The sequence below is a fragment of the Patagioenas fasciata genome, chromosome 8 (genome assembly GCF_037038585.1).
Source record: "Patagioenas fasciata isolate bPatFas1 chromosome 8, bPatFas1.hap1, whole genome shotgun sequence".
NCBI classification, from domain to species: domain Eukaryota; kingdom Metazoa; phylum Chordata; class Aves; order Columbiformes; family Columbidae; genus Patagioenas; species Patagioenas fasciata.
This window is the reverse complement of record NC_092527.1, coordinates 9,330,037-9,355,320: the sequence shown is the minus strand read 5'-3', so window position 1 is coordinate 9,355,320 and position 25,284 is coordinate 9,330,037. Positions and strand designations below refer to the sequence as shown.

At 37.7% G+C, this 25,284-nt stretch overlaps 2 protein-coding genes across 8 annotated transcripts in view; one reads left to right on the top strand and one right to left on the bottom strand.

Annotated features, from left to right (window-relative positions):
* Positions 1–20,462, top strand: part of LRRTM3 (leucine rich repeat transmembrane neuronal 3) — an 81,976-nt gene extending 61,514 nt beyond the window's left edge. For both annotated transcript variants that reach the window (XM_065844056.2, XM_065844055.2), the window contains one exon: positions 18,798–20,462. In XM_065844056.2, coding sequence (XP_065700128.1) covers positions 18,798–19,007 — 210 coding nt within the window. In that variant the 3' untranslated portion in view covers positions 19,008–20,462. The remainder of the gene's footprint in view (positions 1–18,797) is intronic.
* CTNNA3 (catenin alpha 3) overlaps positions 1–25,284 on the bottom strand; it is a 450,315-nt gene that overhangs the window by 286,034 nt on the left and 138,997 nt on the right. The window lies entirely within an intron of this gene.

Sequence of the window (25,284 nt, the reverse complement as noted above, 5' to 3'; positions counted from 1 at the left end):
GCTACACGAGAAAAGCACTTTACCCAATAAAACAGAGGGATAATATTTTATAATGTCACAATATCAGACTTCTTTTACATTTGGCATATCTAAATAAATAGTATGGTAATAGTAGTACTGTATCTTTTCTAAGTAGGTCACCATAAATACTTGGAATCATATCACATTTGTCAAATTTTAACATGAGCATTGCAGATGGTAACAATCTCACTTTGCCAATTATGCATCTTAGTAAAACCATCCACCTTATATTTATAGCAAATACTTCCACAAATAAATAAAAGAGCGAAAACTACAGATTTCAACATAGAATATAGTCCAGTTGATTTAAAGACTCTGTAATGCCCTAGTTATGATGTTTAAGCGATTAACAATCATGCTAGTATACAATATGGGCAATGGAGTAATCTGTCTGCCGAGGTGATGGAGAAGTCCATTTGTTTGACTGGAAAGCAATTCTGGCTCTGTCATCCAGGCAGTTAATAATGGCTTATGAGTTAAAAACCTCCTAAAAATTAGCTACTGGGTTGGCTGGCTTGTTTTGACAACTACTCATCAAGACTAAGTATCCTAGAGGTTTTGAATATGTCCTCAAACTACTGAGGAAAAAAAAAACAAACCAAAACACATTATATGTGCACTTGACCTGTTCTCTCTTCCCTGCCCAGCACAGGCTGTGGGGCAGTCAAGACACCGGGTAAGGAGAAGAACACAGAACCCCCTCCTGCCCCGCTGTCCATGGGCTGTTTCAGTAACACTCAGTCCAAACATTCACCTCACACCCTGGCTTCGGAGTCCCTGAGTGGCAGCATTTTGCAATGTAAATGTGGAACCATGTGCTTGGGTTGGGGTTTTTCTCCCTAAAAGGACACGAAGAGATTTGCTATCTTCAAAAGAAATGTAGAAATAAAAAGAAATCCTTTCTCCTGAGACATGGAAAGCAGGTGCCACCCAGTTTTATGGCACCTTTATGTCTCAACATATACGAGCAACATTTGGGTGATTTGGATGAGACAGGGTTAACGCTGGACATGTTCTGTATTTTACTGTTGCACATTCTGTCTGAAACGGTGCAATGCTGAGCAAGGGAAAAGATGGCTGGCAGGAGCAGGATGAGTCTTTTAATTATAAGAAGCTACATCCTGGCTGGGTCTTTATGTTAAACAATTTGCTGGTTAAGCAACCACCTGTTCCATCAAGCTAGAGTTGGCCCTGACTGACGAAAAACATTTAGAGAGGCAGCTGAGAAGTATTAATAATCCTCCAACACTGGGAAAAAAAAAAAAGGACATACAGTTCTACCCATCAAAGCAGAAGATTCCACAAAATTCAGCAGAACACATTTGTTGAATATATTTTAGATGTTAGAACAATGCACCGATCAGGCATATTCCTGATTGCAAAATAAAATGACAGATAAAAAGCTCTGCCAATCCTCATGTTACCGTGTCCATATAATGGAGCTCTTACAAACAAGTGAGGTGCTGTGCCGTGCACATACACAGGGACGCCCAGTGAGAGAGCCACTAACAAGTATAACTACAGAGAAAGCAAAGCTGTTACCGCAGGTAAAGGAGCAAAGGACATCAAAAAGCATCTGGCTGAACAGTTACCATGATGTTGCAGGGAGCTCAATACACTGTGATCACAGCACAACAGGTAGGTTAAGAAAGGACCCCTGACCAAGGAGAACAACACTGGAGAGATATATCAATAAATAATACTAAAAAACCAATCAAACAAAAAACCCCAAACCAAACCAAACACCACACACACAAACACCAAACCTTCCTCCCCCGCTTCTCCCCCCAATCCACACACAAGCACCATCACCACACCATAATACCTCTCAGGAAAACTGTTTCATTGATGGAGAGTTTTTCTCCAAAAGGGTGTTTTCAATAAGAAAATTAACATATACACAGCTTGAGAATGGCAAAGATTCCCATAACACTGAAAAAGTAGCATTAACACTCTCAAATACTACTGCGCTCACTGCACTAGTTTTTCCCAATCGGACAACAGGACAAGCTCAGCTTTTTAAAATGTTCTTAGGACACGTGCATTTGTGTTGCTTTTCAGTGGAGATCCTGCCCAAGCAGTGTCATGATGCTTCTCATATTTTGGCTTAGTTGCAATCTCCTTACCTTCCTTATTTATTTAGCAAGAGGTAATGATTTCCTTGCACTAGCCATGAGATTTCTGCACAGCTCACACCAACTTTATTTCTAGGCTGTGAGCATCAGATCAATGTCATTCAGACCTTGGGGGCAGCTGAGCAGTACCAGTGAAAGTAGTACAGCCAATGCAGCAAGAATAACAATCTGGTTTCTCAAATGCAGTAGAGATGCTGTAGGCTAGAGACTGTGTTTGCTGCAGGGAAGCAGAGAGGTGAGATAAACCAGTAGCACATGAGCATAGAGACTAGAATGCTTTAAGGATATTTCGTGTGTGTGTGTCTCCTCATTTTCTCTTAGTCAAACATCATGTGTGAAAGCACCAGATTCTAATCAAATAAGAACAGAACATAAAGAATCTCAGAGACTGAAAATCCCATTAGGTTGTAGGTATCTCTTTTATGGATTAAAATAGACCATGTCATGAAGAACAAACGAACATATCCACAATTTAATGCAAATTATCAGCACAGTAAAACAATAACTCCTCTGAATGACAATTAACAATTGTTACCCTTCTCATTTTTGCTTGTTAAAGTTTTTCTCCCTAAACAAAATGAGAAAAATATAGTGTATCATTTATTCAAAGTGCATAACTACTTTTCAGAAAGTCAATTCATAAGTGTTTTGAAAGCTCTGAGATTTTCACATTTACTCCATAAACTAAATGACAGTATGCACTGAAAAAGCCGGATATCTAGAATGCCAAGTGGCATATCTTACAGATGCAACCCCAGTCTAAAATGAATTGTTCCTCCTTTCCTTGTTGCACTCTTTCCAAGTTTCTGCCTTATCTCTGCAGTAGGTTGCAACAGAATTTTTCTATCCTTCCTCTCGGTACCATCCAGACAACAGTAACACTGAATACAGTGTTCTTTATCATTTTGCCTTCTTTCTTTCAAACCACAAGTTATTTTCATAGAGGCTGATTTTAAGCCATCACTGTTACAAGATCTAAAAGACACTGTACGTAAGTCTGCAACATAGAAGGCAGAGCAAAGGAGGGAAGAAGAAATCCAACCCTGACAGAGCTTGTTTACAAGCACAAGGTGACGGGGTGGAAGCATTACTGAGATACACAAACCTAATGTGACTAGATTGTTCCTGGGATTTGAGTTGGCAGCTCTGCACCACACTGTGTAATGCAGAAACTCCCTTAAGAGAATTTTCATTGGACTGTAGGCTCAGAGATTCACTTCCTTGACTAGAGCAACTCTGCTCAGGATTTTCAGATATCCAGAAGTCTCACCAGTGCATTTCACTGTACTGCCAAGGACACCATCTTCAGATACGACATGTCTTTGATACCTCAGGGAATGCTGAAAACATTGATACAGAAAATGCAAGGTACTGTTTTAACAGGCAGTTCATTGCAGTGAACTTCACTAGCTTCAAGGTAAGAAGTCTTTCACAAGGAATTTTCCAATATAGAGCTGAGAGACAGGCAGATTTCTGCACTAGCCATCTGTGTCTTTGGGTAGCTCAGCTGAGTTGTTCTCTCTTCATCTATTTTGAAAGTGCAAAGTACATTACCAAAAGGAACAAAACCATAAATAGTAAACTATTCTTTAAAAAGGTAGAAAGCATCTCTGCCGTATGAAGTTATATAAAGTATTTCCCTTTTATTCTAAAATCACCCTAAGAAATTCTGCCCAAATATTTTTAAAATGGTTTTTAATTAGATGTTACCTGTGACATCTGATCGTGAAATTTGGTCAGATTTTCAGTCCATCTGGTGTGCATATTAAAGCAAGCAAATCCAGATTTTGAAAAGTTGTACTAAAAATCAATTATGTTCTGGTCATTCTCATGCAAAGTCTTATAAAGAAAGTTTTACACAAAGGTTTTTCAGAGAAGAATTTAGAGGGGGTTTTCCAAGAGGTAGCCAGCCAAGACAATTTTCTGCAGAATCACACAGTGGCCTCTCAAAACATATAGGCTCATCAAGCACCAATACTGGCCCTCCCCCAGGTCTATTTGGATTCTTTGGATGGAATCACTTAGCACAGCTGATGGATTCCCTGGTGGGCAAATCTGGATGGTTTCAAGTCCACAAATAACCCTGAACCGCAGCACCCCAGGAACTAACAGGTCAAAAAAACTAAGGAAGACAACTTGGGGTTGCCGTCTCTGGTTCACGAGCATTAGCATCCACTGAAGTGCCATTTAAGCTTGTACATCCTTCTCTCAATAAGGCCTTGAATCTGCCACATGACTTATAAAACCAGACCCATAAACACGACTTTGAACACACAGTACTTTCACAGGAAAAGGTTCAAGTGCATGCCAGCATCCTCTAACTCAAAAGCAGTTTTTCACAGGTGATCTCGTATTGCCTGGGACTGTAGAACCACAAAAGCACTCCACGGTGGCTAACCAAATGGGGGAAAATCCTTCCTTCGCTGACAAAACGCTACCTGAGCTGTGAATCAAAGCCAAGCAAATCCAAGTAAGCTGTTACTGTTCTATTGTCAGCAATCCCATGCAAGAGAACACCACTCCAAAAAAGTGACAAATACTAATGGACCTTTTTGTTTCTTTACGGCTAATAAACAGAAATTTCTGATTACATAAAGCCACTTTACTCATAACACCTATTGCCTTAAAACTCCTAATACTACATAGAATAGGTGGCATCAGAGCCATTCATACGAGACGAGTCAAAGTCCGCACCTATTTTTATCGCTATACTCGAAAAGAGAGAACCCAGAGATGCCTAAGGAACAAAAAGTGGATCCATGGCACATATTGGTGGATAACATACACCAGACGATGGTTTGCTCAAGCAGTCAGATGACAAAGAAGAACTGACATAGTGATTATATTATTTCATGACAACTTAATTCAGTCCTTTAATTAGTAACAGTCACTAAGCATTGCATTACTGCTATTAGTAACTCAATCTATTGTTGCTAGATTGCCTTTTTTATCTGAATCTGATGTCTCAGATGAGATGTGATAGTACTTTGCAAACACCATCATGCTAATGGCATGATCTGGTCTCAGCAAATGAACTGACCCTTGGAATTAGTCTCAAGATACTCAGAAATCATCAAAAACACATGGATGGATCGATTTTTCTTTCAGAAAATTCTTATTAATGTAATGTGTTTAATATCATCTTTTTTAAAAAAAAAAAAAAGGAACAGATATCCAAAATATTTCACTAAAATTTCCGGAACATTTGGTTTAGACCAAAATGTTCTCATTATGATTTTAATACAGTGTTGTCATTTTTTAACTTCAAAAAAATCAATTTTGACAATTCATATTGCTGCAACCTTATTTATTAATACAGCGTGCAACAAAACCAGTTAGAACAAAATACTCGTATTCAAAATAAAAATGCTTCAGTGCTGTGAAAAACTTCAAAAGTCCTTAATTATTTTTCATCCTAATTCATTGTGTATCCAAAATCTCTCCTCTTCTGGAATTTCCATCTAAGTGGAAGTTCAGCTGGAGCTCCATAGAGCCAGTGCAGACGGGGCTTCAGAATCCACATGTCTCAACATTTGGAAAAGCTGCACTATTTTATTATCTTTAGCAGGGACACACCAATTAATATGGATGGCTCACATGTCATCTTCGTATTTGTCAAATATAGAGGGTAATGTCCTTCATTACCAGCACAGCTGCCTCCTTCTTGTTTTGTTTTCCACACTTTTTTCTCACTTGTCCTAACAGCAAGTAAGCCATCCGAACAGACAATCATCTTCTCTTGTAAATTCTATGGAAGTTTCCATATAGAATTACATAAATTGAATACATTAATGACATTTTCTGCAATATTTTCACTTGTTCCAAAAATATGCAGGCTCCATTCTATTCCTCCAGGCCAGACCTGGTAGAAGTGCTGCTTATCTATCACCTATTTGGTGTGTTCCTTTAAACTCATGCTGGACTCCTGCCACATTTGTGGGCTTTTACAAATACCATTTAACATCTCAGTTTGCATGTTCCGAAGAGAAACATCGTTTGCCTATCTCTTCATGTTCTCTTCAGAACACACAAACTTATTAAGAACCTTCCCTGAGAACTGAAAGAACCATATATCCCATGTTCCCCGTCCATGAGATATGTAAATTATATTAACCCCTCTTCTTGCTTTTCAAGCTGCATCTGGTATCAGCCTTCTGTTATAATTTCATTCCATTTTAAACAAAGATCTTTTTTAATTTACTTAAATAAGTACACAGCGCTTATTCACTAATGTAATCAGAAATAATTCACTCAGATGAGTTTTATGAAATTACATTATTTTGTAGAAATAAACAAAACACTGCCATTGCATGGTAAATTCCAAGAACTGGGCCTGTTAAAGCAGTATTTTATTTGAACATTAAACTTTTTCTTTTTTTTTTTTTTTTAGATGCATTAATCTCTATTAATTTTTAAGTTTCTAGTTAGAAAATTGATCTTTTGTTTAAATTCTTCTATGTTTTCAGTTTTTTCTCCTAATATACTTCAGGAAGTCCCTTCTCTCTGGGTGAACATGTCAATTCTCATACCACTAACAAAGCAAGAGAACTTCATTCCGGAGGAGCCTCTGCCAAAACTGCACTAGTATTTTGGCCTCATTCAAAAGGTGTTTTTTAAGATATGTGAAAATGCCCTTGTTCCAATATTTCAAAAAGAGGAATATGCTAGTTTTTAACTAAAGTGCAATTGTAACTATATGAAAACTTGATATTTTGTCTATTTTATTTATTCTTTGAATAGATAAATGATGATCCAATTCTTTCCACTCCTCACTTGTGATCTTTGAGCAACACAAACCCACCTCACAGAACAAGGACTCCTAGTCCCCCCCTCTTGTTTTGTGGCTGTACCCCCAAGCTACCCCCGAACCTGGGTTCCCCCATCGCACACCAGTAGGACACAGAGCTGCCCGTTAACGCTGACAGCACCAACTGGCCTCCAGCCAAGCTGAGACCTTCTGGTTCTGGCTCCTTCAGCCAGTGAAGCCAACTGCAGAGCAATGACAACAGAAACAAACCCCAGACTTTTATCAGCTTGGTGGGGAGAGGGAACAAGAAAGGAAGGATAGGAGCAGAATACCTGAAATTCCACGTGACATGTATTAAGTTTTCAAAGAGAACACATGCATTACAGAGAGCAAAATAAATTTTTAAAAAAACAACACTTCCTACAATATACAAACCATTTAAGCTTCAACAAATGACTGAGCCACAAGGGAATCTATCTACGCCTTCCAACTAATTTACAAATCTACATGCAAAGCTCGGCATGTGGAGCACATTTGGATTTGAGTCAGGTACTTCAAGGGACTTTGGGACCATAAAAATCAGCAAATGGATTAAAGTCGTCTTAGTATAGGTATTCCATCTCTGACAGGTATGTCTGGATTAGTTGCTGAAATAATATTATTCATATTATAAGCTGATACAAGCTATGAATGTTAGATTTTTTAATTTTACTTATTAATTTGTTAGAGAACACTATGCACAAGAGGACACCACTCCATGGAAACTGGTTTAAATTTTAAAAGAGGAATTTATACTGCAACACATTTGAGAATGAAATAAAAAACCCGACACACTTAACCCATTTTCATGATATACATTTAAATGAATCCACACACCCCATATATAACCAGGTAAGCTTTGGTCAGCCTCAGGTATTGAGCAGCATTGCCGCAGAAAATAATGCAGCAGCACAAGGAGGTATCAGAGAAGGGTACGGTGACGTTGAGGTGGGGGGATTTATTGGTGTTTTTTTTAAACCTTTCTTACCACTTCATAAGGATCCTGGGACTTGAGATTTCATTACACAGGAATATTCCTGATGTCATAACATACCACTGACCATCGAATGCCTCAACATTACTGACAGCCATCTGAGAGTGCTGCAACAGCAATCACACTCCTCAGAACTAAGTGCAGACTGCCCCCAGCTGAAGAACACCTGGAACAACACAAGCTAAGTTAATAAAACTAAGTATGGTGGCATCTGCATGAAGGGATCTACCAGCACATCCATGGCGCTGAGTATGTGATGACTTTTCAGTTGCAAGAACACTGTGGGCAGGATTCTGTCAGCTACAGATGTGTCTGGAAAACCTCTTCTCCAGAAATGTCAGGAGGACAGAAAGCATCAGGTTTCAGCTGCTGGGTTTTGCATTTTTTAGATGGGTACCCCAGTTTAATCTCAAGCTCCCAGTAATGTAGAATTCAAATGGAACACAGCAAGTTTGTCTTCAACTCTGTTTTATACACACAAAATTTTGAGAGAGAAAAGTCAAACTAGTAAATAAGGCTGCCTTCTTGCTCTCAGAGAGCAAGTTCTTTTCCATTCAGATCTATAAATCTTTTAGCCCTGGCATCTGTTGGACGGTACAACTCCAATTCATACACACACTAGGTTAATGACATGGATGTCTCACCAGCTCATTCTAGTAGGTTAGTCACAACTGCACACAACAGTTGGCAGGATGGGACTTTGGGCACTCAGAAACCCACAATCACAGCCCATTCAGCAGCAGAACTCTTTGAAAGGTAATGCTCAAAATGTAAAACTGCTGTGGGTGGTTTCAGTGTTTGGCTCAGCACCACCAGGCATTCCTGTCCCCTTTCCTGGAGTCAAGAAAGCTTATTTGGGGATGTAACACTTGAGGAAACGGCACCCTACCAAAAAATAGTCAAAGAGATCAGTATAGTACAAAGAAAAGCAAAGGTGAATGAGATAACAGACTAATGGCAGACAATTAAAATATAACTGGAAGATGGAAAGGCTATACAATTGATCAATAGGGTTAAGAATTAGAAGGATGCTTCTTCTTAAAGACAGAAATAGAGGGAAAACAATAGAACCAGACAAGTTAGAAAGAAGAGGTTAACATTAGGGAGATAACAGCGAGAGAAAGGGCAAAGTGGAAAAAGGAAGCCAGCTGTATCAACCATATTATCAAGTGGAGCTTTAAGAACTTCAGCTGTTACTACAGTTAGAACCTAATCATCATAGTTAGATAAAAAAGCTGTGTCATATTGCCCAACTGCTCAGACATCAAAAAGTAAACAAGAAATTAAATATTATTTCAACAAAAACACCCTCCTTTCCTTAAAGTGGGCTCATGACTTCTTCAGAGTCTGACTCATGGTTCTGAATACTAAGAGTAGGTAATACTTCAACTTCTCATTTATTCAGTGTTATTTATTTCCTGCTGGTTTATTTCTCTGTAAACAAGCCTGATGAAAAGTAATGAGATTGCCTGTTATAGCACTTAGGGGATATTAACATTGCTTGTTACATTAAAATAATTACAGAAGGATAAAGAAAATAAGATCATATTAATCACACTCTACACAAGCCTATCCAATATAAGAGAATCTAACCTTTGAGAAATAGAGTCCTCAAAAAAACCTACTTATGGCCCTATGATGGGCTAAAAAGTTCAAAACAATCAACCAAAACAATCACGCTTAATGAAAATCTGTAAAAATAACGGCAGTCTGTGGCGTAACTGATTCGATATTGGATACAGCCACTCTTCAGTGATTTTTGCTCATTAACAGGAATACCTCAGCATCTCAGACACAGACCTTACCTTCCACAGAGCTTTCCTATACAAAAAGCCTTCCCTTTGGTTTCTGCAAGACATCCTGCATGACCAGGCCCTCAGGAATTTAACTAAACAAGGCATTTGAGTGTTTAGCTAGGCCTGGCTTGGACAAGTTTTTCTAAACTTAACTGCAATACATTGTTTCCTCAACTTAATGATACAATAGTTTGTGGGGTTGTCTTTGTTCTTGTTTGTTCATTGTGAGGTTTTTTGTTTGTTTTGTGTGTTTTGTTGTTTTGTTTTTTTTAAGGGAAATAGACCTCCCTTAAATATGAAACAAATTTATAATAGAAATCAAACTAATCTCACTGGTCCCTTTCATTCAGCTCCCTTTCCTTCAACATACCAAATAAAGTCTAGATTCCTTGTCCGTACTGTAAAACCTTCAGGGGAGAAGGGTAGGAGCTGTGGCAGGGTCTGTCCACAAGACTTACAAGTGTGTGTACACAACACACACACCCCTACCTACATATGTGTGGCTTATTAACATGTTCTCTCTGAGGCACCTCTACAAACACATGGTTTACTTCTCAAAGGTGTCTTTTTGCATGTGCTTTTGCTTCATGCAAATTTTTCATATTATAAGATTATCTATTTATGTTAAACAATGAAATATAACTAAGATGCAGTCAGGTTCTCCAAGCTGCAACAAACTTTACTAAGACAAAAATAGCCATTTTTGTATATATTCAACAAATGCTTGCTACATAATACTTTGAATTGAATCCATCATTTATCCAGCATCTAAAATCAAAGCTCTATCTGTGTTGATTTACTTTTAGTCCCGCAAAGTTCAGCGTTGTCTTTTTAAAATGATATTTCAGTAATTACTCCTTCAGAGCATCTCAATAAACACCAAGTTTGGTATACAAATGAAAAATATAGGTTAGTGCTCAAGAGATAGGGATCTAATTGTAATCACATTTTTAGAAATACTTAAGGGCTACGTACACTTCATTTTTAAATATTATGAAGCATATTTCATACAATGCATCAACTGAAAGGACAAATTTTTACTCAGAATCATACACTCTCATATCTACTTCCCTAATTCAATTGACTACATTAGAACTTGAAGGACTGATATTTAAAATATATTCAAAAATGTATTCAAAAACTCCAGGCTGTTAAATAAAAAAGTAGATTAAAAAAAAAAAAAGAATCCCAGACCGATTCCCCTCCTTCGCCCCCGAAAATCAGAAGGTCAAAAAGGGCAGGGCAGATATCTACCTTGTCAGGCGGAATAGTATAACTTGTTCATTTTTTTAACATTAATAGCCAACATGAATGTCTAAAATAAATTGCAATACATACTGCTTTCAAAGCCAAGCAAGCAATTAAAGCTTATCAAGTCACAAGTTGTTCTCATCCCACAAATGTTACGTCCTTTGCAGGAAGGAAGGATGTTAAGCGAATGTCAACCTGTTTGAATTCTGAGAAAACTAATAACATGCAAGGCAAAATGTCCAGCAAGTAGGAAATCACAGCTCACTGTTCCTTAGTCAGAACCCAAATGAACTGAATCGGAATGAAAAATAAAACCTTTTTAGTTCCACTTCCTCCTCTTCTTCATCTTCTACTTTTTAAAACATAAGAAGAAAGGGGTGATATTCTTGTAGCAGCTGTTAGCAGCTGTTCACTCTGGCATTTCAAATAGAGGTAAAGGCTGCTGTTTCAACTAGTATATTCAACTGCATATTCAATTACTGAATTTTTTTAACAAATCCTTCTACTGTAAAATTAAGACAGCAAACATATAGTGATGCAACTTGGGTTCCTTGAAGAACCCAACAGTGGTTGAATTCTCTCTGTACCATCTCCCAATCCCCAGAAAAAAATCAGCTTATACTGTTTGCAAGTCCAACACTCAGCACAAAGGTTCAAAAGCACTTGTCTTTGTTTTTAGAGGTGATTTTTACTTTTTAATACTACTTTCCTCTTCGAGGGAATACGCTGTATCATAAATTACTTAAAATTCACATTAAATACCAAACAGATAAGAATACTTTCACTGATGGACTGTAATTCTGATAATGCATTTACTAAAGCTTTTTCTTTTTTGGTATCAATACAAACACAGAGTATTCAGCCACTAGAACAAGTAAAGTCTAGAAGCAGCAGCTACTTCAATAGAAGCTTTGAAGTAACGTTTCTTGCATTGCCATGGAGACAACTGGTCCTGACGTTCAGTGCAACTGAATTGATGGTTTAAAAAGCTCAAAATACGGATGTGATGCAGACCTCTCATCTGTCCTTTGCTTCCTCACTGTTGTCTTTCTCTGATAAGAACATAGTTAATGACACATTTAGTCTAACACGGCAGAGATCGGGTACCAAACAGAAGCAGAGTAATATATGTTTGATTTCAGTTGCATTATTTCTCACAAGGTGGGAGCCCAATTTAGGTAACCAGAGATTAACATGTTGAAATAGCAAAATTACCAAACCCAAGCAGAGCACATGAAACATATCACTGCTGTACTTTATTGCCCAGATTTATTGCAGAGAAGGAAAATCAGAGCAGAAGAAAAGCAAGCGTTCTTGAGCAACAGATATTTTCTTGTTCAAATCATGTACAGCATCTGGACAGTTGCGCCCTTTGAACATGAAACACAACTCTCCCTCACCAAGAGGCATTAACCTAGTATTCGCATGAAGAAAAATTTTGCTATTCCATGAAAGCTATTGTTACTGCTTACATTTTTGGTAGGCTTTTCATTACAGTCTGAAGGGAGTAGAGATGAATTTTGAGAGAAGCAGAAAAAGCTTGAAAACATCCTTCCCTTTGCATTGTTTCACTTGCACAACTCTTCCCTCTCGCCACGAAAGCCGAGCGATGTTATACCAATGCCTTGTGACATTTCATTGCAAAGTTCTGACCAGCTGATCTAATAACATACTGCCCTTTCTCAGGCCTTTAGGATTTGGACTTTGAAAAGTTGAAATACACAGAAACAAGTTTTTTTAAGAACAACCACCTAAAAGTTCAGACTAACAGAAAACTAAGATCTTTACAAGTGACTAGCAGTTTTTGTAGTCATCTATTTTCAGTACTTTAAAGGGATCACAGTTAAATCTGAGGTACTCATAGCCTGACTATGGCCACCTGACATGGTATGCCAATACCACCACCACCACCATCAAGAAGTAACTTCTGGTAATCTTAGTTCCATGGCTGAGTTACATTTTGGTAGAGGAGCCAGGAGGATCTGAACTGTAAGTCCATGACTGCCACAAATTGGCTATAACAGATTTATGTATTTCTTTAACAGAAGCTTGAGTTTAATTATCTCCCTTATCTCATTGGACAATACTTTTAAGTAAACACATGCTCAAAGCAGCAGACAATGAAAAAAATGGGATGAGATAATAACCAAATAGGTACTTTCTTTTCACAACTGTACCTACCAAACAGCTTAAGGGCTTTCACAGAAAGCCATTGGACATGTTACTTAAGAGAGAAAATAAGGGACTTGTTAACAACAGGCAAGACCTGCCTAAACCACAGAGAGGGTTTAAACATAGGGGTGCAGGGACAGGAGATGTAGGCAAATGTACAAACCATGTTGCTGCAGTCCTATCCTCAGACTCCATGAAGAACAGGGACTCAGCTTCAAGAAGAAGCCAGTTAAGAAGCTTAAATGAGTGTCCAGGTAATTCTTGTGCAACTTCATCAATAAGCCAGAGCCCTGCAAAGAACTTCAAATATCGCAAGGCCTACCTAGGTTACTGGAAGCAAACAGGAACCCCTAAGGAGCAGAGTATCTGCCAGGGTACTACACTGTGCCTGGGGTGGATATTCAACTTTTTTTCCATTCAGCACAAGAAGTCATTTCTAACACAAGTCCAAAAATTCACAGAACTGCTGTAGTCCAGCAGCACTGGAATGAAACTATTTGGATTACACTCTTACATAGCATTTTTTCTGCATCTTACAGCAACAAAAGACAAAGAAATAACCAAGTTAATATAGCCCTATCAGGGAAAATCAGTTCCTCTTGAGAGAAAACCAGGACACAGAAAACAGGGTCAAATGTTCTGAAAGGTCTGTGGTAGAATTTGGGACAGGCATTACAATGCCCTGCGATGTTGCATCTGCAAACAAAAGGGCACCTATGGAGGAACAACACTCAGTGGTGAGGTTCACAGGTATAGGAAACAGAAAAGCAACTAGAAATTCAGAGTGTTCACAAATGAAGACAGAAACTGCCTTCACTTGTAATTCAAACTCCAAATCAGGTTGTTAAGATTCATGAAAGAGACAATTTAGATAAGATTTCTTAAATACATTAATTATAATTTATTCTAATGTATTCTCTACCTGATAAAACCAAGGTATTTTATTCCTTCTAAGCCTTTTTCTGTTTTACATGCATAAGGATTCAAAAATAGTACTATTCAAAATTTAACCTCCAATAAATTTAAATAACATGGCAAACACATCACAAAGACGAAATAATGGATGTTGAAGTATCAGGTTTGTCTTGAAGTTCATTCGAAATAACATGATTCTTTACAGTGGTCATGAATAAAGCATTTAATTTTGATTCCTACCAATAAAACCTTTATGTTTCCCTGGTATATATTACAAGGGCTTGTTCCTTTTTTACTGAAGACAATAACAAAATCCCACTGACTTCTGTATAAAATAGATTTAATTCTCATATGTTAACCACATGCTGATATATTATATTCACATGTTGTAATGACATTCCTATTATGTTATATTATGCATTTTCTGTACATTTTCAGAATGATATATCACAACTCCATCTATTCTATTGCTTCCATCCTTCAGCCCATTTCATTCTCCTGTTTCAGTGTTCAACCCAATATACTTATTTTCATCCCTTCTGTTCACGATATTCTGTTTTTCAGCTCCTTATCTCTGCTGTCTCCATGGATAATTACCTTGGTCCTATCATATTTTCCCATGCCTACATTCTGAAGCCACCCCAGATCTGTGGCTATATCTTTACTTTCCAAGTTTTCATCTCCAGGATTCTTGAAATCCCCCCCAGGAGGTTTGCCCACCCCATGTCCATTAAATTTAACAAAACACCAAAATCCTTAGGCTGAAAATATTGCCTCTAATTCTAAACACAATAAATTCAGAAAAAAATGCAATTCTGTTTCTTCTGAAAGCCAACCCACAGTCAGGCAATCAGATAAGAACACAGTCACACCACCAGAAGCTTAAGAAATGCCGTACGCCTTTGCTAGAGTCTTTCCTGTCTTCACTGACTGCCAGGATATTCATCTGTAGCAAGTCGAGCTCCCCCCCGATCAGTTCACATCTGTTTAGTAGTCAATATACTTCTGCAGTCTGGATAAAATAACCTATTTCCTACAGATCTCTGTAATTGCTAGAGAGAAGCCAGAACCAAATTCTCAAGAAAACCTCCCTTTTTAATCTGTGGAAACTTTTCAAAAGCCAGTGAGGATCAAAACAGAAATGTGAAAACATCAACATCTCAAACATTGATTAAATTCTTGTCATGACAGAACAGAATTATTTAAAAAAAAATCCTGGTCTGCTATACATCTTTGTGAATACAACCTTTTAGCTAAATTTTCTATGTAAAACATTTCTCGTAGTTTAGACTTCCTTACTAAAAAGATACGGGGTTGCTGGAACTTCTCTCTACCCCGTACACACTGTACAGAAATTTAATGCTATGCAATGAAATTCAGCTTGCAGAACAGATGCTTCCTTGAATAGTAATTACCATTTTAAAGCTTCTGAACTGCAAATCTGATAGAAGCTGAGGCTTTTTGGATGCTTATCTGAACCCAAACTCCAAACAATCTGAAGTTCACATGACTTGTAAATAAACAATGCAGTGGTTTTTACTCCAGAATTGTGTCAAAGACATGAGAGCTATCATTACCAACGCTATGGTACTACTTATTGTACCATACTACTTATTGTACCATACTTAAAGTACAAAGAACAGGATAGAACTTCTACTGAGACACACCCCACTATCAGAAGGAAAAATGCAAATTAGGAAATACAAACAGGGATGTTCCTTGTTTAATTACCATCTCTGTTCCAGGGCTATACCAGAGGAGCCCTTAGTGACCCAGCACACCCAGACAGCAACAAAGTAGTGGGTGGCAGCAGCTTCACCTGAGGGTTACACAAATGAGCTGCAGTATGAACAGCAGTGACCAAGAAGGCTCCTTCTGCCAATACTCACACTAAAAAGAAATATGGCAGGTGGTCACATCTTGACCATTCTAGGAAAGAGACATAGAAGGGGACACACTTAAGGAAGGAAAAAAGATGCAATAATAAAAAGGAGTAGGTCAGAAGAAACTATCAGCTTGTTTCTGACTACAGTTCTGAAATGAAGTGTTTCTTTCCTTGCTTTTGCTTTCTATCCTGTTGTTGCTAAAACCAGAATATGACGAAATGTCAGAAATTCACACACATTACATGAAAAATATATGAAAAAAAGGCTACTGAGAATACAACCAGGTATTAAGTTCATAACACACACACTTTTTCCAGTCCAACAAAGTTATAACAAACCTTTTTCAAAGATGTGTGCAAGCCTCAGCTCTTCTGACAAACATACAGAGACAGATTTCAATTTTTGCGAAGCATGTCAACTCATATCTTCTGTTTTGATAGATGCAGTACCAAACTTCTCTTCATTGACTATTTCAACCCAAATGTGGGCAACAGCCCATCTGAAGCTAGACTGCATAACATCTTGTCTGGTTTCCACGGAATTGTGGATAGGCATGAGTGATTCTAGCCATTCACCACCCTTTGCCCCTGTAAAAAAGGGCACTGCAAACACAACTAAATTAACAGAGTGGGCAGAGAAAAAGTAAGTACCAGCACATCTACATGACTCCCTGTAGAGTCAGAGCCTTTCCATGACTTCTCCTTCTTGTACGCTCTTTGGGACATCGCATGCCTAAGATAGTTCATTCAGCAAGAAATTCTCTATATATCTCAGGCACTTAGGTCTGGTACAACAGAACATGAAGGGAGATGAAGTAGTTTTGCTTACCTCCCATCTCCAGAATTCATGGCAGTCTTTAGGTTAGGTACAAAGAGGACCAGAGCTGGGTTTACCCTGTGGTACCATGGGAACTGAAGGCACAATCAACCTGGGAAGGAGGGGATCAGTCCTGTGTACAGGACCGTGTTGGCTGTATTCAAACTGCGACTAGAGGAGATCACCTGGAGGCAGGGTTCTGGGTGTGATCACAGGAAAGATGAGGACATAGCACAGCACTGCAGCCTTTCCTCTGTCACGGGAGCAAAGCTACAGGAGACAGGACATGTTCATTGCTTTGCAGCCTCCAAGAATAATCCATGCCCACAGTGACACCATTCAATGTTCAATAATTTAAAAAAAGAAACTGTAAGTGTGTACTAAGGGAGAAAAATGTTGAGCATTTCTTCTTATTACATGCATTTAAAACGACAGAGATCTTCCCTGGGTAAAGGCTTTTCACTGTTTCAAGAAAGCCTGAGGTGTTCATCCAATGTTTCATCATGAGGAAGGAAAAAACAAAACAAAACAAAACAAGAAACCATACAACACAAACAAACCACCACACTATCCAAATATCCAAGGTGGTTACATGAAATGCAGAGTGAGTTCATGAATGTATGTAAATGAAGAGATACAGATCTCCAGACATCTATGATACAGTATGGTGTCTTTAACCTTAGATCTTTAAAATACCAGAGGCAGGACATCCCACTGGTTTTCTGATTCTATCCTGTGAAGATCCAGTTTTGTCACAGGTTTAACTGACATTCTTTTGACTCAGACAGTGTGATCAGATTATATGCTACATATGTCCATCTCCTAAGCTGAATATTATTTAGCTCTTCATGAGCTATTGATGTCTCATATATAGGAAAAGAAGGACATCCATTTCCTTCTATTTTTCAGTCTATTTCCATAATTTGCATGGCATGTGAGCAGTGTTTATAATGGGACTTCCAACATGCTGTTGTGAGTGTGTAGAGGGACAGGTGGGACATCCAAATGCATCAACCGGTTGTGCTAATGAGAACCAGTTTTGTATTATTTCATGTCTTCATACTTGGTTTTATTACATTTCAGTCTTCAAAATAACAGCAAGAGAACAATAAAAGTCACAAGTAAAAGTTGTTCTCTTCAGTTTTATAATGGACTGGAAATTTGAATTTTAAATATTTTAACGAGTGACTCACAGCCATTACAACAGAGTCATCCTTTTCGTCCTTTGATTCTCTTATATATATAAATAAATCTAGTAGTATAAATACATACAATTCAAAATCTGTATTAATTTCATCTCTGATTCTACAGTGTATAGTAAACAATTCTATGCTGAAGTGTGTTCAAAATCCCCAAGAAGATAATTTTAAAAAATTAATAACTTTTCATCCTAAAGCATTTCAATTAAACCTGCAGTAGTGAAGCTTCCCAAGCTACCACAGCATAAGAATGGCTGAAGCTGTCACCTACCATGGTCCAGTATTTACTGAAAGTCACTAGATTCAAACTGATGTTTACGCTATAAGTAATAGGAAATGCGTCATGGGTATTTCCCAGCAGACCAAAGGTATCACACCTACTGATATATTCAAGCAAGATCCACTAACCACTCTTTAACTTGAAAAGCCATTTCATTTTAAATGTTCCATATATGTTCAATTGAGTAATTTGTCTTTCTCCTCCCCAATGACTAATTTTAGCAGAGGCTAATTACATTCTGAAGATAATTTGAGTTCAATCACATCTTAATCCTCACAAATACATTCAAGCACACATCTAGCCCTGGGCCGCGAGATCAAAGGTGCTAGTGGTCAGGTTTAAAACACCCTGAAGTAAAGACCATGTGTTGGGTGGAGGGGATAGAGGGATAGAGAGAAGGAAGAGATTTTTTTTTAAACGCAGCACTATATTTGGCATTAGGCAATGTTTTTAGACAATCTGTTTCTTCAACATCAAATTCAGGCAAGTAAAATTTTATTATGTCTTTTAGTAACTGGCTGGTTTTCATCTTTGTTTTTCCCCCAGATCCCATTGTCTATGAATGTGTCAACATTTCTTGCCTATGATCAGCCCACGATAAGTTACTGTGGAGTACATCATGAACTGCTTGCTCACAAGCCCTATGACTCCAAAACCCAGGAAGAAACAGTGGAAACACACCTAGAGACCGATCTGGATCTGAGCACAATCACAACAGTAGCACGAATCAAGGAACACAGTCAGCAGCTGGCTTAACTCTTGGGGTTTTCTCTTGGTTTTTGTTTGTTTGTTTGTTTTCCTGTAGCAGAGGCTGCAACCAAATTCTATGTAACATTGTGGAGAGAAGTGAGAAGACATAATATTATGGATTCTAGGATCCCTGTTCAAATTAAAAATGAATCACAAAGATTAATTGTTTCAAGTCTACAATTTGTAACTAGTTAAGTTGTGCAGTATTTTTTTGACTTCAGAGTATGACCCTTAAAGTGAAACTTTTTCAAAACTCATCCTACCTACCTGTATAAACTGTACAGATGTAATGTATTTTTCATATTGTAAAGTTTCAATTACCAAGAACAGCTGGTATGTACAGTACCATAATTTAATTACATCTTACAAGTTTCAGTTTCTAAAGTTTCAAATTAACAAAAGTTCTCTCTTGTGTTATTAAGTTACTTTGTTTTGTAGGGATCATTTTGTTACTGCTTTTGTGCCCAGAAAACTTTAATCTAAAATTCTGTCCTTTGCAGAATAAGCACTGTTTTTACCATGTTTAATGTGTAGAATTTTATCTACTGGTTCCAGAAGTAATGCATTAATCAAAAGGAGGGTTTAACTATTCAGACTTCTAAGAAAATCTTGAAATACCTAGCCAAGTTTTCTTGTAAATGTAAATCTAAACAAATGTAACAGTTCTCCTCAAACTTACATGTGGCCTCGAAATACAGCCTGATTTCTAAATCAGAAAAGATGTAATGATAAACAGATATATTTTAACGACAAAGGTAACGTATGAAACTGTCAGCCAACACTGCTGATGTTTTGTAAAGTCGAGCTGTTCCGCAAGACAATGTGGGCAGGAGACTTCCCCAGGCAGCTGTCTTTGGAAGAGCGGCCATGAAGGGATAACCTGCCGAATCAGGCATCTGTATTTCTACTTAAAGACAAATGGGCCCCAAACCTACTTCTGTCAAAGCTGCTGACAGAAGTGGCAACACAAACAAGTCCTTCTAGTTAAACTACTTCTAGAATGTAAAATGTTACTCAAAAGTAAGAAACTTCTACTTTGCTGAAAAATACAGTAATTTGGACCAAATGGTAAAACAGTCCTTTAACATTATGATACATTGAGCTAAGAAAAAGAAAAAAAAACAACCTCTAAATAAAAAAGAAAAAAAAAAAAGTAGTATTAATTCTCTAACAATTACTAAATTGCTTATTTGTCTACCATTTAATATCTGGATTGAAGCATTCGTATATCCCATTCTTTGGTTTTAAATCTTTGAGACTTCTCTATACTGTATGAGAATAACTTTTATAATACTACCCTCATGTTGTAATCATAAAAGATTACAGAAATTAGAAACACATTATATCATGCTGACTCAGTAAAACATACAAGGGAACACAAGCCTTCCAAAATATAGGAGAAAAAAGTTTCATATGGTGAAGCAACCTTTTTATAATAAAGAGAAATTATATAACCACAAATCTATTTTTCTGAATGTTTATCCCACCATATTTTCCTGTAGCTTCAAAGCAGAAAACAAATTTAACATTACAGTTCAACTGTTTGTACAAAATATAAAGCAAATATAATGAAAAGTAGCTTCAAAATATTGTTAACAAATGAATCTGCATTCACTAGCTCTTAAGTGGAAACGAAGTGTCAAAACAGAATACATTGTATCGGTTATTTATTTAGCATCTTAGATTTTGTAACATATTTTGCATAAATTATTTGCTATTCAAAACATTACTTGTTTTTAAGACTCATCTTAAAACATCTACACTTCAGTTTCTTATTTCCTTACTTCACGGGTTCCTGAATTTCTGGCCATCTTCTACAGTGCTGGAATTTTACTATGCACAGTTTGAAAACACATTTTGGTAATTATAAAATGGAAACAAAAATGCAGGTGTCATTCTGGACTTGAGTGACTTTTGTACTGCAGGAAGAAGTTAACTGCTTCGTTTCAAAGTTGGTTTTAAGGCTTAATGTTTAGGCATTCTGGGTCTAGTAGAAGAACTGAGCTGTTGGGATGAAATATCACCTTTATTTCAGTTATTCTTACTCTACCTTTCCTATTCTTTACCTTGACCCACCACCCTCAGATATTTATGGTGCATGAATGCGATCCTGGCACTGATGCAGTTACTCAAAATGCACAAATGTTTAAAGGCTCCATGTACCACTACTTTGTAGAGAACTGTCTGACATTAACATTTCTAATGTTAGACACTCTAATGAATTTGGAACATGACAAAATATTTTCTTATGCCAAGAGACGCAGAATCTTTTTGAAACATCTGGTCAAACAAGCACAACTGGGTATATATTCATGTACATGCAAACATTCCTCCTTTTGTTCCTTTTCCTCGATAATGAAGCATACCTGAAGGAACCTAGTTTGTCTTGGACCTCTCCTGCCAGACCAACATCTCAACAGCGCAGGGCTGGCAGAGCACGGCCTGGGCAGTGGGGCCTCCGCACCGCCCAGCTCTGCTGTCCCCCCACGGCAGGTGTCCCTGGGAGTGCCAGGTTCCCTGGAACCCCCCCGGCCCCTCCAGGGCTCTGAGCTCAGACACAACAGCCCGGGGCCCAAAGTGGCGGTGGAATATGAATACATCCCCACCCCAAATTCAGAGTGTCAACACATACCTTGCCATACATATAACTGGATACCATTTTTTCAACGGACTACATCAACCCAAAAATCTGCCATCCTCAACGAGATGGATGTCTTCAAGAAAACTAGGTGGCAGGTAGGTGCCTTCCCTAAAAAATCTGTTTCATGAAACAAATTGAGGTTAAACCAAGCAAGGACTCACTCTTACCATCCTGTGTCAGTGTGTACATAGTTGCTTTCCAAGGGATTACTGCCAGCTATATACTGACTTGGAGTGCACAGAAATAAAGAGTAAATGCTCTAGTTATGGACAAACCAGAAAAGTATCACATAATCAAGCCCCAGTCTTCCAAGCTACAAGTTAGCAAGAAAGTAGGCTGAGCCTATGGGTTCAAATATTTATTTACAGAGGGTCACTTCCATTTATCATTTCCCTTTGCAATAAGATCCATAAACCAGAAACAGAGGAAGCCAACAGAATCAGTTTCAGTCTCACAGTTAACACCATCAAGAACAAGCCAGGCAAATTCATTATGCTTGCAAAATACAAACTGATAGAGAGTATAACCTCTATCAATAAAAAACCCCACACGATATTAAAAATAAATCTCGCTACAAGCACCAATCCACACCATCCATCAGTGGATCATGCTTGTACAGCAATTTCCAGGGCTGAAACACCTGTTAGGAAATTGAGTACAAGTATCAGAATGGAGGTCCTATCAAAAGAAGGTGTATCAGAGGATTTATGATTCATCTGACAAATTACTGCATGTCTCAAGACAGTATATGAAAAAATAAACACCAAAATGACTGTTACAATTTAAAATTGATCAAAATTTGCAGTAGAAGGCATTTTACATTGTCTTAAATCAAGGGATCTGAGAGCTACCACTAACAAAAAAATACATAGGCAGTTTCAGAGGTACACTGCAGATATCAGCCTTCTTTCGGCAACATACAGCAAACAAAACATGTAGCAGCCTCAGAAGCTGTGCACTAGCTTGCTTTACTGACAGTCACTCCATTTCTCCCCTTCTCTCGCAAGTCATTTTTTATCTCTTACTGTTATTTTTAATCCTCAGACTGGACAAGAGAGCAGAAATCGTGCCAAAACCACAATGTGAATGGCAAAATAAATGGAAATAAATATGCAAGGGCAACACCACTGACTAGAAAAATAAACCCAGGATTCCAGTACCAATGGAACTGTAATAAATTCTGGAAATTGCTTTATTAGCAATGCTGCTACTCCAAGGTGAACAAATGCCAGGATGATGTGTAGTGTCAAATGCCAGCAGCTGCATTCAGTTCCCGGCTGGTCCAGCAGAAACAGTCAGCTGAACAGGGGAGAAAGAAGAGTTCAACTTACATTCCTCAGCTTGATCCTCCTCTTTTGAGGGAAAGATCTTTGCTCAAGATTTTGCATGGGTTTGAGGGGCCTGGGCTTCCTAAAGGCAAATCTTACCAGTAAAGGCACATATATGTGTAAATTGATATAATAATGGCTTTATTAGGTCAGATCACAGGTACATCTAGACTCAATAACCTGTCTTGAACAGCAGCTGAAAGATGAAACCCACAGAAGAACTAAAGAACAAGGTGAGTACACAGTAGCATTTCCCCAGGACACCCCAACAGGCCCCAACAATCTGTAGCTCGGGACTTACTGAGCCAAATGTGGTGTCTTAATAGTTCCGCTCTGAATGTGCACACACAGCTTCTGTGAAGCCACTAAAATCTGTAACATTCACAAGTCCTGCAGAAAGTAACTTTCTAGTAGAAATGCATGATAGAATAGTGTAATAATAACACTCTTCACTTCTATTCTTGACACAGAAATATGATTATCATGTAATTAATAATGACAGACTGATGAGTTCCAGGGAGCTTGAATAACATCCATCCAGTCAGCTAAAGCACAGACATTACCTGAAACCCTGTAGATTTAATTATCAGAGTTCCCTTGGGGACATTCTTATTACAAAATCAAGATTCAGCTCAGCAGAAAGCAGTATATTTTTTTCAGCTTTCTTAAGTCCATCACAACAGTAAACAAAAAAGAAGCTTGTTTCTCACAAAGCATTGCAAAACACTTTTCAACACAGAAAAACACACACGAACCTCTTATTAGATACTAGTTTAACTGTGCGATCCATATTTAAAAGCAGATGTTCATTAAATTCCTCAAAAAAACCCTCTAACATTTAAGTGAATTAATAGTTCTATTATAAAGTAACAAGGCCAAATTCCATTTTCCTGCTCTATCTAATTATAGCATCTGATTAATTTTAATTATAAAGTTTCAGAATAAATCAACGTGAACATCAGAGTTCATGATTAATGTTATTTTAATGAACACCTAAGGAATTAACATTTTGCCACTCAAACCTTGCCAAGAATTTTTATGTAAGCTGATGTGCAGTGTGTACAACTGTGAAAATCCCACACGGCACAGAGCTTATATTCTACTTTATCAACATCAATTTTGTATGTAAATAACTCATTCTTAAAAGTGGCTCACAGCACCTGCTGTGCAATAGCAAATGAGCCTGCAACATGGAATTCATTATACCCAGTCCTGTCACATTAAAGTTCTGGTACTTTCATAGTAGTGGACACTTCAATGTTGCATTAGTGTGGAATTTTTTTGGAATAACTTTAATGTTTGATTATTGCCTTATTAACTGCCTTGGGTCAACTGACATAAATAGGATGGATGTTATTGTAGTAAACCATAAAGGAATTAGAAATGTTCAGTTATATTCCAGCTTTCATAGAGAGTACCTTCCACTCTGTATTTCACAAGAAACAGATTTTTCGGGTGGATGCAATTCAGTAATAGTTCAATCTACAACCTAAACATAAAGTGATTGCATCAATGAAATATATTTTGAAGTAAATTTAAATATCGTACATACTAATTCTGTGCTGCTTAGAGAACAAAAACTCATCAACCAGGGATGAGAATACTCACTAAAAGAAAACTCTTGGTCCCTCCAGGACTGTGCACTTCAATAATTTCAGTAGTTTTATACAAGAGTGTGTCATAAATGAGGCGTGGAAAGCCATTAGCTGAACCATTCATATTGAATACATTTTGTTGTCATTTATTTTTTCAAAAGAAACAACAAAACTGATTTATTTTTCTAGTAATGATGATGCACCTCCCTTTTACATCTTACTCTTGGTAAGTTTATTTTTAAAGAACCCATAAAGTCACACAAGTAGTCTAGACTTCACTATCCAAAAGCCTTATTCTCCTTTTCAGGAAATGAAAAAATACAGCTATCAATGGTATATCTGAATATGTAGATAAGATTCTTGAAGATTATTTTTTTTTCTTGCCTTCTGCTTTAGTATTATCTAGACAGTTCATGTTTCTTCTCCTTACCCTTCTGCAGTCTGCCTCTTCCTCCATGTTCTAACTCTCACAACTGAGAATGCCAGACATATAAAAAGGTTATTCGGGCCGAGCTACTGGAGGGCAAAAGAACAGTGTGAAAGCCTTTCAGGTGCCCACCTCCAGAGCTGAACAGGTTTGCTGTCCCGCGAGCACACAGCAAAGCTTGTCTGACTCGAGTGTCTTTTACTTCACCACTAGATCTTGCAAATATAAATGCAAAATTATGCCAATGCTATAACATACTGATAAAAATAAACCTTTTTTTTTTTTTTCTACC